The 19,231-nt window shown below is 42.7% G+C and overlaps 1 protein-coding gene across 2 annotated transcripts in view; it reads right to left on the bottom strand.

Annotated features, from left to right (window-relative positions):
• The window catches only part of LOC121549961 (partitioning defective 3 homolog), a 439,443-nt gene that overhangs the window by 198,795 nt on the left and 221,417 nt on the right, over nt 1-19,231 (bottom strand). For both annotated transcript variants that reach the window (XM_045206775.1, XM_045206776.1), the window contains exon 5: nt 16,932-17,069. In XM_045206775.1, coding sequence (XP_045062710.1) covers nt 16,932-17,069 — 138 coding nt within the window. The remainder of the gene's footprint in view (nt 1-16,931; nt 17,070-19,231) is intronic.

Below are 19,231 nucleotides of genomic sequence, written 5' to 3'. Positions count from 1 at the left end.
TTTGAATACTCTGCTGCCAGGACAAAGAGGACTGGGAGACTATCTAGAGGTGAGGAGGAGAGGGAGTGGATTTGAGTTAAAATCAGTATCTCCAAACAAATGTTCTCGAGAGGAAATACATTTATTTAAAATATGACAATATCTGATTAAGTTTTACAACATCAAGTACCCCTATAAAACAAAAGGTCAAAGGACAGTGCTTGTTCCATATATATATATGTATATATATATATATATATATACACACTGAACAAAAATATAAATGCAATGTGTAAAGTGTTAGTCAAATTTTTTCATGAGCTGAAATAAAATATCCCAGAAATGTTCCATAAGCATAAAAAGCTTATTTCTCTCAAATGTTGTACACAAATGTGTTTACATCCCTGTTAGTGAGCATTTCTCCTTTGCCAAGATAATCCATCCACTTGGACAGGTTTGGCATATCAAGAAGATGATTAAACAGCATGATCATTACACAGGTGCACCTTGTGCTGGGGACAATTAAAAGCCACTCTAAAATGTGCAGTTTTGTCACACAAGACAATGCAACAGATGTCTCAAGTTTTGAGGGAGTGTGCAATTGACATGCTGACTGCAGGAATGTCCAACACAGCTGTTGCCAGATAATTTAATGTTCTACCATAAGCCACCTCCAACGTCATTTTAGAGAATTTGGCAGTACATCCAACCGGCCTCACAAACGCAGACCACGTTTAACCAGGACCTCCACATCCGGCTTTTTCACCTGCGGGATCGTATGAGGAGGGGAAGAGGGGTGCTGAGGAGTATTTCTGTCTGTAAAAAGCCCTTTTTTGTGGAAAAACTCATTCTGATTGGCTGGGGCTGGCTCCCCAGTGGGTGGACCTGGCTCCCAAGTGGGTGAGCCTATGCCCTCCCAGGCCCACCCATGGCTGCGCCCCTGCCCAGTCATGTGAAATCCATAGATTAGGGCCTAATTTATTTATTTCAATTGAATGATTTACTTATATGAAGAGTAACTCAGTAAAACCTTTCAAATTGCTGCATGTTGCATTTATATTTTTATTCAGTATAGAAAAGCAGTAACCATTTTGTCTACTGTTTGCCAACCCCTGGCAGACAATTAAATACTAGTTTACTGAGTTATCTGCTTATTTTTCGACCAATCACGCAAAAATGTCAAGTCAGATTCATGCCGCCTACAATTGAAGACAGCACCGCACCCTCTCAGGCCTGTTCCACGGCTAGCCTAATGGAAGGAGAAAGCAGTGTGATTCCAGTGGAAATCCTGAACGTATTTAGGGAATAACAGAGCACATTTTAATGCATAACAACAGGGTCTATACACCAATTACAGGGTCTACACACACACACACACACACACACACACACACACACACACACACACACACACACACACACACACACACACACACACACACACACACACACACACACACACACAGTATATGTAAGAGGGAAGATATGTCAGAAGGAGAAAAGCACTGTGGGGAGACTTTGAATCTATCAGAATGGTGTTTTTTGAATGAGCCACTTCTATCCAAGGTATTTCAACTCAATGTGACCAACAAACCTAAAACACATTTGGAATTGTATTGTGTGAATGCATTTCTCCATCTAAAAAGGGAATGAAGAGAGTATTCAGTATCCACAGACACTGCCTTAGGCCTGAATGAGCTAACTCAGTGGGCTCACCTGCATGCTACAGCCCAGTGGAGACCAGGCCAAGACAAAAGAGGACAAGAGAACACAGCTAGCACCCTGGCTGTGAATTTGTGTCTTCACACAAAGGACATTTTTCATCGCTTTCTACTTCTTTCTCTATTTCTCTCCTTTCTCAATGTCACATAAAAAACATCCCATTGCTCCCATTCAACCGCCAACCGCTTTAGTTTCCCATTGATGTAAATTAAATGTGGCTCTCTGGTTTTAATGGAGAATGGACCTTCCTGCCTGGCCCTTCCACACAAGCACACACACACACACACACACACACACACACACACACACACACACACACACACACACACACACACACACACACACACACACACACACACACACACACACACTCCCTGGGCCTGAGATGTTTACTGCAGGCCAGAGCCATGTTACATTCCTACAGCAACTTAAAATCATTGGCCCTCTAATGGGAACCAATAAAACAGTGAGAAAAGCTCATTGTGACAATGGACCTCATTGTGCCAGAGTGGACTCATTGGAGCACAGGGAGGGGAAACAAACACAATATAAAAGAGAGAGGAGAGAGAAGGGAGAGGAGAAGAGAATGATAAAGGAGAGTGGGAGAGAGAGAGAGAGAGAGAGAGAGAGAGAGAGAGAGAGAGAGAGAGAGAGAGAGAAGAGAAAGAGAAAGAGAAAGAGAAAGGGAAAGAGAAAGAGAAAGAGAAAGAGAAAGAGAAAGAGAAAGAGAAAGGGGAAATCAAATAAATAGTGTTCAATTATTCAGCACTGAGGGAAATAGGATCCTGTCAATCACCTAAAGTCCATCTTCTGCCTCACTGCAAACCCTGGCAGGGAAATAAATGGTGCTTAACTGGCTAGCCTAATAGGTGTGGCAGAATATGGCTCTTATTAGCTCTCAAAGTGTATTTGCATTGTGGAAGTTGGACTGCATGGCTGCATCCCAAATGGCACCCTATTGCCATTATAGTGCACTAATTTTGACCAGGCCCCATAGGGTAGTGCAATATAAAGAGAATAGGGTGCCATTAGGGATGCACACCATTTGGGCGGCCCCACCGTAGCATGGTTTTGACTGCTTAATTGCCTCCAGGTGATGATTATTCAGCTTGGAACTACAGAGAGACCCTACTTAATGTCAAAGAAAAACTTTTTTGTCTGCCCTTAATTTAGTCATTTTATGTATTGCTACGTTTTTGGGAGCGTAGCTACAGTAATTTCTACAGCCTGTCAACAATAGCTGCCTGGACAAAGACAGCTCCATTTGTAAATGTCCTTTCTCTCGGGAGCAGACCAGACACGCTTGCCTTAAAATATTTTACTCTTTCATACTATGACTAGGCAGAATACTCTGATGCCTTTTCAGCAGTAGGCCTCCAGTATGCAATATAACAAAAAGTGTGCAGTAGCCTCCTTGTTTTTAGACTGATTTAATGGTAAAGAAATAATACTAATATAATATTGCTTCTCCTACTCCGGTTATCAATCTCTTCTTTGATTTAACGTACACTCTAAACAAATTTCATAAAAATAAGGGTAATAACATATTGACTTTCTTGTTTTACAGTACTTCCATGTCTGACTCTGCGCTGCTGTTGCTTGGTACAACTTTTCTCCGTACGAGGCACAATGGGGCCTTTTATTCCCACAAGTCATTATGGTGTTGTGCTAAGGTGCTCCAGCTTCCTATGATTTGTAGCTAATGAGCTGGCACCCCTGCCCGTGTTCAATTATTCTCATTGAGAAAGTGATTTCTCACTCCGCGGAGCAAATCGGAAAATGCACTCGCTAATTCTAATCAGGATGTGGAAAGAAATGTCCCGTAAATAAGGTGATGACGAAATATGCTGGGGCAGGTTGTGACGGAGGTGGAGGGAGATTGAGGGAGAGAGAGCGAGAGAGAGAGAGAAATGAGAGAGAGAGAGGGAGAGAGAGAGAAACAATGCCTTTCACCTTTTAACGTAACCTTGGCATAGTTTCACTTGATGTCGTCAGCTTTGATGTGCATGGCAGAGATGTCTCCCCTCTACACTTCTCCAGATCTGTTTACAGTCAGAGAAAGAAATGGTCCAGACAGATCGTTGCTGTTGTTCATTCTGAAGGGCCAAATGAAGGAGGTAGGAAAAGCTGCCTGAGTGGTAATCAGGTGTGGAGAGAGGGAAGTGAAGATGAAACGAGGAGATAATGATGGACATGAGTGCTAGACAGGTGTGTGTTTGTCTGTGTCCATGCATTTGCGCGTGTGAAGAAAACACATAAAGGGAGTGGCTCTTTAAGCAACACAGCCTATTGATTGCTAATGACTCAGTAGCAGAGACATGACTGCTTTAACACAAAGGGAGGGACATTGACAGTTAGGCCTGCTATCGGAATCACCAGTCCCACTCCGTCTCTCTCCCCCGCTCTCTCTCAGAGCAGTGCTAGCTGGTGGTAAATTATTCCATATTAATACTGAGAAATAAGTATCAGCCAGGCAGCAAGAACAGCCCATTTAAAAACATTTTTTTATCTTGTGCAAATTAGATAACAGAAATAAAGGTGGCTCCAAAACTTTCAGTAGAGTTGGCTATGAGTTAGGAAAGGAGAGTGAGAGAGAAAGAAGGGGGGGGGGGGAGAGAGAGAGAGAGAGAGAGAGAGAGAGAGAGAGAGAGAGAGAGAGAGAGAGAGAGAGAGAGAGAGAGAGAGAGAGAGAGAGAGAGAGAGAGAGAGAGAGAGAGAGAGAGAGAGAGAGAGAGAGAGAGAGAGACTACTGGGAAAATGTGTGGGAAGAGATCTGAGAGCAGGGGACTTTAATTGTGCTGCTTCCAATGCTGTTTGCATTCACAGCCTGACGATTGTTATGCCTTTATAATACAGTCCCAGCCAAAGGTCGTTTCAGACACGTAGGCTACAGTCCTAGGAAGCAACAATTGTCTGGGACATTATGTCTTAGATTAAGTTGTCAAATTAAGGCAGAACTTTACTGGTGTGAAGGGAGAGAGTTGAAAATAATTCTGAATCCTAATAGAGCAAAAATACATTACAGTAAGAGGAGAGCAGTCCCTGGGTAAAAGCTGTTTAACTAGGCCTATTTACTTTAATAACTAGTAGAACTACAGTGTATGGAAAACATCCTCCTAATCTTTGTCTATTTGATAAGACAATAAAATATTTGTGAAATGATCATGGAATTACACTGTAAAAATAAAAAGTCTCAAAACACCATGATTGTGTAATGAAACCAAGAAAAGTAGTGCACCTAAGTTTGGAGGGTGTTTGAATGTAAACCCAATGTAAGTGTTTAAATACTCCGAATGTGTTTTAAAACAGAAATGTAGTCCTCTAAAACACCCAAAGTGGTTCTTTAACCTGAATATTGGTGTTTTTAAGAAAGTTGAGAAAATACTTTTTGGGGTTTCAGTGCATTTAAAAGGCAGCATCAAAACACAAACTGTGTCTCTCATACAATCAATGGTTTAAAAATTCAAAAGGTTTTTAGCCTAAATATTGATTGATGATAATGGATACAATTTTTTCTATGCTTTATTTAGACAAATTAGAAACAGGAGGGGCAGTACATTTCGTTGGAATTTTACCCACTCAACCAGACAGCAAGAAATGATTCTGGGGTGAATTGAAAAAAATAAAAATATAATAATAATAATAATAATAATAATAATAATAATAATAATAATAATAATACAATAATAATAACACTAATAATAATAAAATAAAAACATATACTTCATAAAAATGAATGCAAGCCATGCAAAGCCCGTTGTCTAGCGGTAACGCACCCGGCTAAGACACGTCACCCCTCTCCCCATCAAAGACCGGGGTTAAATTCCCAGGTCCAACCCTTCAATCTGTTTCTCCCACCTATCTGTATCCCCTCCGTCATTTCATAATTGTCTCAATAAAGTGTCAAAATACCCCCCAAATATCAAAAATAAATAAATATGTGAGTTGTTTCAATTATATACTAATTTAATTTTTACCTAAATAATGTAATAATGTAACTTAATATGTTGCTCAAAATGTATCTTTCATAAGGATAACCAAAGAGAGAGAATTTTGAGTGATTGAACTCATCGGAAGTCTAGGTTTTAATCACCTTGCATCTTGCCAAGTGACTATTTTTAGAGGATTGTGGGTAATTCAACATTTTTAGACTATGATTCTTTCATACAATGTTGTATGCATGTTTGAAGAAAGAAAAGTGTATTTCTATATGTATTAAGCTTGTTGCACCATGAGGTGTAATGAATCATGATGAACGGATATCAAAACTGTCAGGCAAATTTACGTTCAATGAGGAGAGCACCCATTCCCACATTCATGAATGTCATGGAAGAAGCAAGTGCAGAATCCTCAATTATTGCAGTTCAACCTCCAGTTAGTGCTGGTGGTTTGCACACTGAGCTTGAAAATGCCTGCCAAAATGGTATAAAATGACAAATTATCAAATACATAAAACAATGTTAAACATTAAGACACCAGACGAAGGGATCTAATTCTGAACTAGACACGATTCAAAACATCATAATGGTGTTCAGAAGTTTTAGAGAGAGGAAATCATACCAAAAGAGAAGGTATCTAATTATGCACTAAACAGGACTCGAAACACCAAAATAGTGTTTTCAATCTTTTCTGTTAGTGCTCCCAGTCTCCGGAAATGTGTTGCACAACACCTGATTAGGTGGTGTTACAACACACGGTGTCATGTTTCAAATAATCTCAGGATGATGTGTTTCAATACTCCAGCAAAGTTAAGGTTTCATCTCCTTCAAGTTGGTGGCAGCTCAGTTATTATATTGTTTCAGCCCATAGGGCTCTGGTCAAAATTAGTGAATATATATATATATAGGGAATAGGGTGCAATTTGGGACATGGCCATGGTGTCAGTAGCATCTGTCTCAAGTCACATTTGACCTGTTGGTCACCACCTAACAATGACCATACCATGACCCTAGAAGTGACCACTGACCAGGATTAAAGGGTGGGGACAGAGGAGTGTAGAACGTATCTGTCATCTCAATAGGAAGACGGCAACAAGACCCTATTCCCAAGCACAATATTAACCCTGTCCTGGGTGTCCCCAAGCATCAGATTGACCCCAGGTGACTGGAACCCAACACTTTACCCTTACCAAGGCCAGCCACTTATGCTGATGGATAGTGTATGCTGTGTCATGAATAGGAACAGGAAATACTCCTGACCTGGTGACTTGACCAGGAACAACTCTGGTCTCAAGTTAAAACCTTTATTAGAGAAGCCCAGTTTTTTGTGGTCAGGAAAAACTCCTGTCAGCAGTTAAAACATCCCAGCAGTAGTCTGACTCTCTGTCTGACAAATGACTGCAGCTCCATGCCTCTCCTCTCCTCTCAGGGGGTTGTGGAGTGGCGTTGTGTTAGTCCATTGTGCCGGCAGGTTAATGGACTAGAACAGTTCCAGCTCACTGGCTGGTCTTCACAGGAGAGGAAAAGAGAAGAGGGGAGAGGCATCGGTGCTCTTTGAACACAGACATACAGCCACTCCTCCCTCTAACAGGTGCTGGGGTGGTGGGAATGAGAGAAACATGGATGGAGATGGAGGGAGCAGTGGCCTGGGAGAAGGAGGGAAGGCAGGGGAAGAAATTAGGAATGGAGGGAGCCTGGAGGGTATTATAAAATAGGTAAAAGAGAGGGAGGGATGGGAGGAAGGAGAGATGAAGGGATGGAGGGGCAGTTGCCTAGGGGAAGAAAGTAGTTAGGGAGGAAGGGATGGAGGGAGCCTGAAGGGTGTGGCAAAAGAGGTAAGAGAGAAAGGCTCACTCAGTTCTGCATACACAATGACAAGTCACCCAGACACATTCCTTTCCCCTTGAGCAGCTCTGAATGAATGCACCTCCTGAATGCTTACGTACCTACCTAGAATCAAGGTCAATAACACAACGTCTCTCAATTCAACGACAGCCTCAGCATCTACGCCTGTTGGGGTCTGGGAGGGAAGGAGGGAGATGTAGCCTGTTTGTTTGCTTGGCTGAGCAATGAGAAGAAAGCGAGCCATGCTTGATTGATCAACATGTGCTCTGACTCACAGCACAAGCTAGTATCTTTCGAACTCAGTCTAGGGAGAGAGGGTGAGCTAAGCCATGTTAAGCTAGCTAACCGAGAGAGAGAGAGAGAGAGAGAGAGAGAGAGAGAGAGAGAGAGAGAGAGAGAGAGAGAGAGAGAGAGAGAGAGAGAGAGAGAGAGAGAGAGAGAGAGAGAGAGAGAGAGAGAGAGAGAGAGAGAGAGAGAAAGCCTGGTTGGGAGCAGCTCAGTGCTGGCTAGTTAATTAAGTGTGTAAAGCTCATTTGAGGCTAAGGCTGTATTGTAGTGCTGTATGTGACTCTCTCTCAGCAGGACTCTGTCTCTAGTGAGCTAGCATTTACATTGTAAGGTAATTACACAGAGGAGAGGAGAGGAGAGGAGAGGAGAGGAGAGGAGAGGAGAGGAGAGGAGAGGAGAGGAGAGGAGAGGAGAGGAGAGGAGAGGCCCCCCTCGATAGAGAGGAGAGACAATGTGGCATTGGTTTTCGTAAAAATAATCCTTTATTTTGAACACACAGCAGCACCTACTGGCCAGGTCCACCGGCTGGGTTTAAAACCCAATGAAGGGAGGGATGGAGAGAGAGAGATATAATTTGGTAAGTCTATACTGACTGAAAACTGAATTCCTTTTGTCTGCTTCACAGTAAATTAAGCCCTGCTTTGTAGACACTAGATATCAACCAATAATTAATTTCAGTGGTTCGGAATGTGGAAACATCCTCCCTCTTCACTCCCAATATCCCTGCAGTATACCTCCCCATGACCTGCTGATCATCACATATCCATCCTGATAGATTAGCTGATCGTGCACACACACACAGAGACACACAAACAGGCATGCAAACATGCACACACACACACACACACACATGCACAAACACACCACCAATTGTGCTGCCAAAGAATCCCTGTGCAAACACACACCACATGTAATTACAATGCTCTATGCAACACACACCTACATATGCAGGGCCAGGGAAAGGTTACACTCAGCTAATAGAGAAACAGATATATTTCATATTGAGACAGAACAGAGAGATGGAAAGAGAGGGGGAAGGGTGTTACAGTTAGAGGAGGGGGTATGTATAGACAAACAAAGGGGAGAAGAGGAGGAGGAGGTGGAGGAGCTAGGAGGAGGAGAAGACTGTGATTCACCTGTTTCTGTAGCATTCAGTAAAAGGGTCCATTCAGTAAATACTGCCTGTTATGTGTAAAGTATTTTATCTGCTCTGGTTGCACCTGACTGAGCTAACAACGCCTGCAGCATGCCATAGGGTTCTCAGGCTGTGTGGGCTCGACAACAACCCAATCCTTAAGCTAGCCCCACAACATATCTGACCTCCACCTTAACTGAGTAAATGCTCATTTACTTTCTCGACCAAAATCAAATAGACTATTTTACCATGAACAATTGGAGTGAAGGGTCATATTGAAGTCCACGATGGTGTCTCCATACTAAATACTCTCTGCAACTCTCCAACATACAGACAGGTCTATAAATATTTGGACATTGACCAAGTTATAAAAAAGAAAGAACGCATTGGTGAGCTCAGGAACACCAAAACACCCGGAATACCACGGAAAACAACTGTGGTGGATGACAGAATAATTATTTCCCTGGTGAAGAAAAACCCCTTGTCACGATCGTTAGACGGAGTAGACCAAGGCGCAGCGTGATGAACGAACATGTTTCTTTATTTAATGAATACACGATAAACAAAACGATGACGTGACGTCCTAGGTTAACAACCAACACGGAACAAACCAAACGGAACAAGATCCCACAACTATTGTGGGAAAACAGCCTGTATAAATATGGCTCCCAATCAGAGACAACCAGCAACAGCTGACACTCGTTGCCTCTGATTGGGAACCACTCTGGCCAACACAGAAATACAAAACTAGAATCCCGACATAGAAACACAACAAATAGAATATACACACCCTGGCTCAACATATAGAGTCCCAGAGCCAGGGTGTGACACCCCTTCACAACAGTTAGCCAGATCAAAAACACCCTCCAGGAGGTAGGCGTATCTGTGTCAAAGTCAACAATCAAGAGAAGATTTCACCAGAGTAAATACAGAGGGTTTACCACAAGATGTAAACCATTGGTAAGCCTCAAAAACAGGAAGACCATATTAGAGTTTGCCAAAAAAACATCTAAAAAAGCCTGTACAGTTCTGGAACAACATCCTATGGACATATGAGACAAAGATCAACTTGTACCAGAATGATGGGAAGAGAAGAGTATGTAGAAGGGAAGGAACTGCTCATGATCCGAAGCATACCACCTCATCTGTGAAGCATGGTGGAGGTAGTGTTATGGCGTGGGCATGTATGGCTGCCAATGGAACTGGTTCCCTTGTATTTATTGATGATGTGACTGCTGACAAAAGCAGCAGGATGGATTCTGAAGTATTTAGGACTATATTATCTGCTCAGATTCAGCCAAATGCTTCAAAACTCATTGGACGGCGCTTCACAGTGCAGATGGACAATGACCCGAAGCATACTGCGAAAGCAACCCAATACTTTTTTAAGGTAAGTAAGTGGAATATTCTGCAATGGCCAAGTCAATCACCTGACCTGAATCCAATTGAGCATGCATTTCACTTGCTGAAGGCAAAACTGAAGGCAAAACGCCCCAAGAACAAGCAGGAACTGAAGACAGCTGCAGTAAAGGCCTGGCAGAGCATCACCAGGGAAGAAACCCAGCATCTGGTGATGTCTATGGGTTCCGGACTTCAGGCAGTAATTGACGGCAAAGGATTTGCAACCAAGTATTAAAACTCACAATTTAATTTATGATTATGTTTGTCCAATTACTTTTGAGCCCCTAAAATTGGGGGGTTATGTATAAAAATGGTTGTAATTCCTACACTGTTTATACAATAATTATAACAAAACCCTTAAATTAAAGATGAAAGTCTACACTTAAAGCACATCTTGATTGTTTCCTTTCAAATCCATTGTGGTGGCGTACAGAGCCAAAATGATGCAAATTGTGTCACTGTCCAAATACTTATGGACCTGACTGTACAAAGGTTAATGCCTAGAGAGATGCAAGTATGGACTCTGAAACATAGATTATTCTTTATTCAATTAAGCATCTTTGATCTACTAGGGGAAATAATCCCTCTCTCTACTCTCTCATGCAGGCAGCAAGGCAGGGAAGCATTTTGTTTTAATTTAGGAAGAATTAAACCTCACAAGATGGTGCAGCTCCATTCAAGAGCAAAGTAAAGGAACATTCTCCTGGCAGGCACCCTGATCAAAGCTTCTATCAACCTGATTCTCCTCTTTCATTTGGCTCTCTCGCTCTTCATTTATCGCTGTCTTTATCTGACCCAATTTGTAAGTCGCTCTGGATAAGAGCGTCTGCTAAATGATGTAAATGTAAATGATCACTGAGGGGCTGGTCAGTCAGAGAGGAAAGATGGACGGACTAATACTTTTTTTATACTTCATAACTGATTAAAATGTACAATTTCAAAGTTAGGCTGATCCTGCAGTGGACCTAACCAAGATGTGATTGGGTTGAATATGTCAGTTATTGACAGAAAGTGTTACCACCCTGTGTAGAGTTGATAAAGGCTGTCCGATAGTCTAAGCCACTGTGAAGGAGAAGCACTCAGCCGGACCATCTCCCTCTCTTTCCCTCTCTCTTTCTCTCCCTCTCTCTCTTTCTCCCCCTCCCTCTCTCGCTCCTTCTCCACTCTGCAAGTCAGTAGATTCCATTAGCATTCATCAACAGGGATAATGGGGCAGTGTTAACGACAGCTGTTTATTTAAAGAATAACTCATAAGGCCTTGGCGTTTATGGCTTGATAAAGAGATGCGATTACAATAAGCTCTACATAATGCTCTGGGAAGTGCTTCCCAAGGGCCTTGATGGAATCATTTGACATTGCTGTACTGTATAGGCACATGTGTAGGCACAAAAGCAAGGCATGTGTGCAAATTACACAGAGTACACAGAGGCGTAGACACAGACAAACAAATCACATACAACAAAAGTGAGCTATATTGTAGCTGTGTTATAAATTCCTGCTGTTTTTAACAGGAATCTATCCTTTCCCATGTCAGAGGAATGTGACCTCTTTTAAAGGGCCAGTCTCTTGCTTCATGGCCACTCTAAAGGGCCAGGATATGTCCTAAATAGCACCTTATTACCTACATAGGGCACTACCTTTGACCACAACCCTAAGGGCCCTGGTCAAAAGAAGAGTGCTATATAGGGAATAGGGTGCCAATTTGGATGCAACCCCAGTCGGTTGCCTCTTGAATGAACATGCTTCCTGTTTAAATGGAGAGTAGAGGAGCCACACAACACCTATATGTTCCATGTCAGACTGAACAGAACAGAACAGCATCTCTAATTCATAATAAGAGAGGGAAGGAAGGGCTGATTAAAAATACATTATAAAGTGGCACTTTAAAGGGACCAAATGGTTCAGGACACAGCGGAGTGTAAGTTGTTCAACAGACTGGGGCTGCATCCCAAATGGTCCCCTATTCCCTATATAGTACACTACTTTTGTAGTGCTTTGGTCAAAAGGTGTGCACTATGTAGGGAATAGAGTGTCATTTGTTAAGCAGCCAGGGACAATTAAAGGGCACAGAGGAAACTGTGAGGACACGATTAAATCAACATGTCCGACTTTCAAAACAACACTTTAAAGATGATGTAACTGTGAAACACTGTGCTTTTATGTAACATCAAAATATTAACTGATCTACTGTCATTGAAGATGTGATGCAGAAATATTATCTAATTGAATCCAGAGTAAAAAGATGGTTGATTATCTAAGAGGAGGAATAACAGACATCAGATAAATGCATTGTAATAAACAAATAATTGCTTTAATTTCACTTATTTTCTTCGCTTTGTGTGTGTTTGTGTGTGTGAATGTGTGTGTGTCTGTTTGTGTGTGTGAGTGTGTTTTTGTGTTTTTGTGTGTGTTTTGGTGTGTGTGAGTGTGTTTTGGTGTGTGTGCTTGTGGGTGCGTGGGTGCGTACTCATTATCTCCACTCAGCTTTGCTGATCATAACAGTGTGATGTTTTAATTAACCATATTTATATCTCAGGCCCTGAGATAATACATTGGCAACCACCCGCCCATCACTGAGAAACAAGAACATATTTCATAACAAAGGGAGGGAGACTGATTGCTAAGATGAGAAAAACCCTGACAATGAATGTGATTTCAACCCAGGTAGAGATGCCACCTCCTCTGCTGAATTAAAACACATTGTACTGTATCCTGTATGCAATAACACCATATCAACAGCGTGTTAAAACAAGCAATTAATTGAGGTGATTCTGTAGCCATTGTCATAAATGAGGAGCTTCCTCCAGCATCATAAAACAAGCCTCAACAGTAAAACACTGATATTAAGATGCAGTAAACATATGATGCATAAATCAATAGTGAAAGTCACAAACAGATAACTCAGGCTGACACCCAGAGAGAAGAGCCTGATGGTGGGGTTGGGATGGAGTGGAGTGGGCCTGACTGGTTCCTGGCTATGTGGCTGCTTGGCGTGACTAGTGTGGAAAGTGTGGAATGTGGAGGCAGGAGGAGTGTGTAAAGACAGTGGTCTAATGCAGTATGATGAATCCCAGAAGCCATTGCCACCACCTGTCTTGGAATGTCCCCCGTCATTCCACATCATCACCTTCCCTGGGATGAGAAGGAGTGGTGGAGAAGGAGGGGATGAGGGTTGAAGAGGAAGAGGAAGAAAGGAAGAAGGGATGGAGGGAGGAGGGGCAGTTTGGGTCTGTATTCTAATGTGGTTTCACCCCTCAGCCTAGGCCAACATCCCAATGCATAATGGAGGCTTAGGGGAGGTTCGGTTTGGTTGGATGAAGAGAAGGGGCCAAATGGAATGAGGAGTCAGAGGGCCTGAAAATTGGAGTACTGCTGGATGTCCTTGCCTGTGACAGCTCATCTGGGTCACAATACAGCTGTAATGGTGGTGTGGACTCCAAATGGATGACTCTGTCAGTTGTGCCTGGGCTGGTCGGGGCTGGGGCTCTGACTGACGGACTGCTCCACTGGATCAGAAAGCTCCAGAAAAACAGCCCCCACCGGTAGAGCTGATTGGCTTCTCCATGCAAGATGGCTCTACTTAATGATGATGCATAACCCAAGGCAGGATCAGATCCGGCAGGGCAATGCAAGGCAAGCTAGGTTACTCTATCTGGGCCTGCGTCCCAAATGGCACCCTATTCCTTACTACATAGTGCACTACCTTTGACCAGAGCCCTATGGGCCCTTGCAGTGCACTATGTAGGGAATAAGTGGTTATATTTGTTGCACCCGTTAGTGAGAGTCATGTCCTGTTTAAGTGATATCTGGTAGAAGTTCCCGAATAATTAAATATATACAGTTGAAGTCTGAAGTTTACATACACCTTAGCCAAATACATTTAAACACAGTTTTCACAATTCCTGACATTTAATCCTAGTAAATATTTCCTGTCTTAGGTCAGTTAGGATCATCACTTTATTTTAAGAATGTGAAATGTCAGAATAATAGTAAACATTCCCTGTCGGTCAGAAGTTTACATACACTCAATTAGTATTTGGTAGCATTGCCTTTAAATTGTTTAACTTGGGTCAAATGTTTCAGGTAGCCTTCCACAAGCTTCCCACAATAAGTTGGGTGAATTTTGGCCCATACCTCCTGACAGAGCTGGTGTAACTGAGTCAGGTTTGTAGGCCTCCTTGCTCACACACGCTTTTTCATTTCTGCCCACACATTTTCTATAGGATTTTTTTTTTGCCACAACTTTGGAAGTATGCTTGGGGTTATTGTGCATTTGGAAGACCCATTTGCAATCAAGCTTTAACTTCCTGACTGAAGTCTTGAAATGTTGCTTCAATATATCCACATAATTTTCCTTCCTCATGATGCCATCTATTTTGTGAAGTACACCAGTCCCTCCTGCAGCAAAGCACCCCCACAGCATGATGCTGCCACCCCTGTGCTTCACGGTTGGGATGGTGTTTTTCGGCTTGCAAGCAACCCCCTTTTTCCTCCAAATATAACGATGGTCATTATGGTCATCAGACCAGAGGACATTTCTCCAAAAAGTACAATCTTTGTCCCCATGTGCAGTTGCAAACTGTAGTCTGGCTTTTTTATGGCAGTTTTAGAGCAGTGGCTTCTTCCTTGCTGAGCGGCCTTTCAGGTTATGTCGATATAGGACACATTTTACTGTGGATATAGATACTTTTGTACCTGTTTCCTCCAGCATCTTCACAAGGTCCTTTGCTGTTGTTCTGGGATTGATTTGCACTTTTCGCACCAAAGTACATTCATCTCTAGGAGACGGAACGCGTCTCCTTCCTGAGCGGTATGACGGCTGCGTGGTCCCATGGTGTTTATACTTGCGTAATATTGTTTGTACAGATGAACGTGGTACCTTCAGGCATTTGGAAATTGCTCCCAAGAATGAACCAGACTTATGGAGGTCTACAAATTATTTTCTGAGGTCTTGGTTGATTTCTTTTGATTTTCCCATGATGTCAAGCAAAGAGGCACTGAGTTTGAAGGTAGGCCTTGAAATACATTCACAGGTACACCTCCAATTGACTCAAAATATGTCAATTAGCTTATCATAAGCTTCTAAAGCCATGGCATCATTTTCTAGAATTTTCCAAGCTGTTTAAAGGCACAGTCAACTTAGTGTATGTAAACTTCTGACCCACTGGTATTGTAATACAGTGAATTATAAGTGAAATAATCTGTCTGTAAACAATTACTTGTGTCATGCACAAAGTAGATGTCCTAACAGACTTGCCAAAACTATAGTTTGTTAACAAGAAATGTGTGGAGTGGTTAAAAACAAGTTTTAATGACTCCAACCTAAGTGTATGTAAACTTCTGACTTCAACTGTATAGGGAACAGATCAGAGTGGCAGCCGGTCTTAAACCTGAATATGTAACCATGTCCATTTGATCAATTTTGCCCTTTGGAAGCCTTTGTTTAGGCCTCTAGAAGTGCAAGTGATTTAACACTAGAACCACTGCTTACGAGCAGTCATTCTGATTGCAACATTCTCACAGTGTAATTAATACATTTAATATATGCTATCACAAAAATATTCATTTGGTTATGTTTATGAAGGTCTTGGGTAACATTAGATGTTTTATATTTTTATAACACAATAGCATTTTCATTAGTTTGTGTTACTGTAGGCTTTATGTAAAAACCAAAACCAAAAATACCTAAATTAAAGTGTTCAATCAATTTTAGTTGAGGAGTGCGTTTGTTACGACTATGAAACAGAAAGCATACAGTGCATTCGGAAAGTATTCAGACCCCTTCCCTTTTTCCACATTTTGTTATGTTATAGCCTTATTCTAAAATGGATAAAATAATTGTTTTTCCTCATCAATCTACACACAATACCCCATAATGACAAAGCAAAAACAGGTTTATAGAAATTTGTGCAAATGCCTAGCAGCAAACGTATCTCTCTCACTCTTACTCTCTCTCTCTCTCCCTCACTCTCTCTCTCTCTTCTTTCTACTTCTTTGTGTGGCGGTGGATCATTTAAACACCTCCCACACGGTCCCAGCAGCCAGGCAACTGATGTATTGACAGACAGACAGACAGGGAGGGTGGGAAATAGCAGCAGCGGCAGGAAAGTGTGAAAGACAGAGATGGAAGATGGAAAAAATACTTTCACATCGAGCGAGGATCGAGCGCTACTTTGCCCACACCTTCAAGGTCATTTATGAGCTCCACAGAGACTGTGTCATTTTATATAAGTTCGACTTTTTCAAATGCCCTTTTCCTTTTCTCTCAGCCTTTGACCCGTCAGTCAAAATGAGAGAAAGATAAAAAACCCAGACAGACATAAAGTAGAACAGAAATAATGTTTGACTCTGAAAGCTCCATTGAAAGCACAATGTCATGTAAATGAACACCGAGGCAAGGCCCAGAGTTGGCTGGCTGATGGAACATCCGTAATGTAGATGTTTTTCTTTTTGTAACACTAGGGTTAGGGCCAAAGTTGGCTGGAGAGTTTTTCTGGTTTCCTATTGCATTGCCCAGACTGAGTGATGTACCTTAGTGACGTAAGTTGCACCAGCGTGTTACTCTGTGTGTGTGTGTGTGTGTGTGTGTGTGTGTGTTGTGGTGTGTGTTTGTGTGGTCCTACCTGATCCTGTCTGTCCAGCCAGCGGTCCACCATGGGGTGGTTGGCACTGAGAGAGGAGCGGGCAGTCTCTCTCTGGAACTGGGTGGCCCAGGCTGCTGTATCACGAGGGAGACTCCGGCACGTATCCACTGCCTTACCCTGCACACATGGAGGAGAGGCAACGCTTAATACCACATTTTGATACACAGTACATGCACTATACTGTACTACAACAATAGCATTCACTTGATACACAGTACATGCAGTATACTGTACTACAACAATAGCATTCGAAACAAGTCCACACACAAATCCTAATTTACCCTGCAGACATGGAGGAGAGACAACGTTTAACACACAAAGTCACACTAAAATCATCTGTTAGTATTCATACAAACACACAAGAACATACATTATATTGTACATTTAATACGTCTCCAAAGTATGATAAAGTGCATATCGTCCAGTGCTACTTTTCGCTACGCAATTCCATGCTGACTTGACAGACAGATGAGATTGTGATGCTGTTAAATAGCTGTAATGTGATTGGCAGGTTGTCTAGCTTATCTTGGCCATGAGCCACACACTGATACAGTTCATTCCTATCTCAGTACACACACATGCTAATTCCTTTTCACTAATAGCCCGGCCACGTTACCGGGAGCCGCTTGGTGCCTTGGACCACAGCTTAGCTCTTCCATTACATAGAGTGTGTGTCCCAAATGGCACACTATTCCCAACATACTGCACTACTTTTGACCGGATCCCTATAGGTAGTGCACTGTTTAGGGAATATGGTGCCCTTTGGGACGCAAAGAGAATTAAGAACCTCTCCAAAATATTTCCTGTGAAGGTGAAATCAAACACCCACGGGCTATGGTATGCTAATTAGATCTCCATTTGTTGGAGTTTATAGAGCAAACACAGGAGAGAGGGAGAGCGGGAGAGGGGGGGTTACAGTCCAGACAGACATGTCAGGCCAGTCTCTGCCTAGAAAAGGCTGTTGTTGGCTTCAGACAGCACATGTGTTTGTGTGTGTGGTGCCTGTCTGTGGCTACAGACTGTCAGACCAGTCCAGACCAGTCTGGTCGACCCACAGCTGCTCTGTCACTATGTCGGTCAGGACAGGTTTATTTGAACAGTGAGAGACAGAATAACAGCAAAAACATCCAGAAAAACGCATGGCAAAATCTTTTTAAATTGATTAGCATTTTAATGAGGGAAATAAGTATTTGACCCCTCTGCAAAACATTACTTAGTACTTGGTGGCAAAACCCTTGTTGGCAATCACAGAGGTCAGACGTTTCTTGTAGTTGGCCACCAGGTTTGCACACATCTCAGGAGGGATTTTGTCCCGCTCCTCCTTGCAGATCTTCTCCAAGTCATTAAAGTTTTGAGGCTGATGTTTGGCAACTCGAACCTTCAGCTCCCTCCACAGAGTTTCTATGGGATTAAGGTCTGGAGACTGGCTAGGCCACTCCAGGACCTTAATGTGCTTCTTCTTGAGCCACTCCTTTGTTGCCTTGGCCGTGTGTTTTGGGTCATTGTCATGCTGGAATACCCATCCACGACCCATGTTCAATGCCCTGGCTGAGGGAAGGAGGTTCTCACCCAAAGTTTGACGGTACATGTCCCCGTCCATCGTCCCTTTGATGCGGTGAAGTTGTCCTGTCCCCTTAGCAGAAAAACACCCCCAAAGCATAATGTTTCCAACTCCATGTTTGACGGAGGGGATAGTGTTCTTGGGGTCATAGGCAGCATTCCTCCTCCTCCAAACACGGTGAGTTGAGTTGATGCCAAAGAGCTCAATTTTGGTCTCATCTGACCACAACACTTTCACCCAGTTCTCCTCTGAATCATTCAGATGTTCATTGGCAAACTTCAGACAGGCCTATATATGTGCTTTCTTGAGAAGGTGGACCTTGCGGGCGCTGCAGGATTTCAGTCCTTCACGGCGTAGTGTGTTACCAATTGTTTTCTTGGTGACTATGGTCCCAGCTGCCTTGAGATCATTGATAAGATCCTCTCGTGTAGTTCTGGGCTGATTCCTCACCGTTCTCAAGATCATTGCAACTCCACGAGGTGAGATCTTGCATGGAGCCTCAGGCCGAGGGAGATTGACAGTTCTTTTGTGTTTCTTCAATTGCGAATAATCACACCAACGGTTGTCACCTTCTCACCAAGCTGCTTGGCGATGGTCTTGTAGCCCATTCCAGCCTTGTGTAGGTCTACAATCTTGTCCCTGACATCCTTGGAGAGCTCTTTGGTCTTGGCCATGGTGGAGAGTTTGGAATCTGATTGATTGATTGCTTCTGTGGACA

This window comes from Coregonus clupeaformis, chromosome 23, assembly GCF_020615455.1.
Source record: "Coregonus clupeaformis isolate EN_2021a chromosome 23, ASM2061545v1, whole genome shotgun sequence".
In the NCBI taxonomy this organism is placed as follows: domain Eukaryota; kingdom Metazoa; phylum Chordata; class Actinopteri; order Salmoniformes; family Salmonidae; genus Coregonus; species Coregonus clupeaformis.
This window is presented reverse-complemented; position numbering and strand designations above follow the sequence as displayed.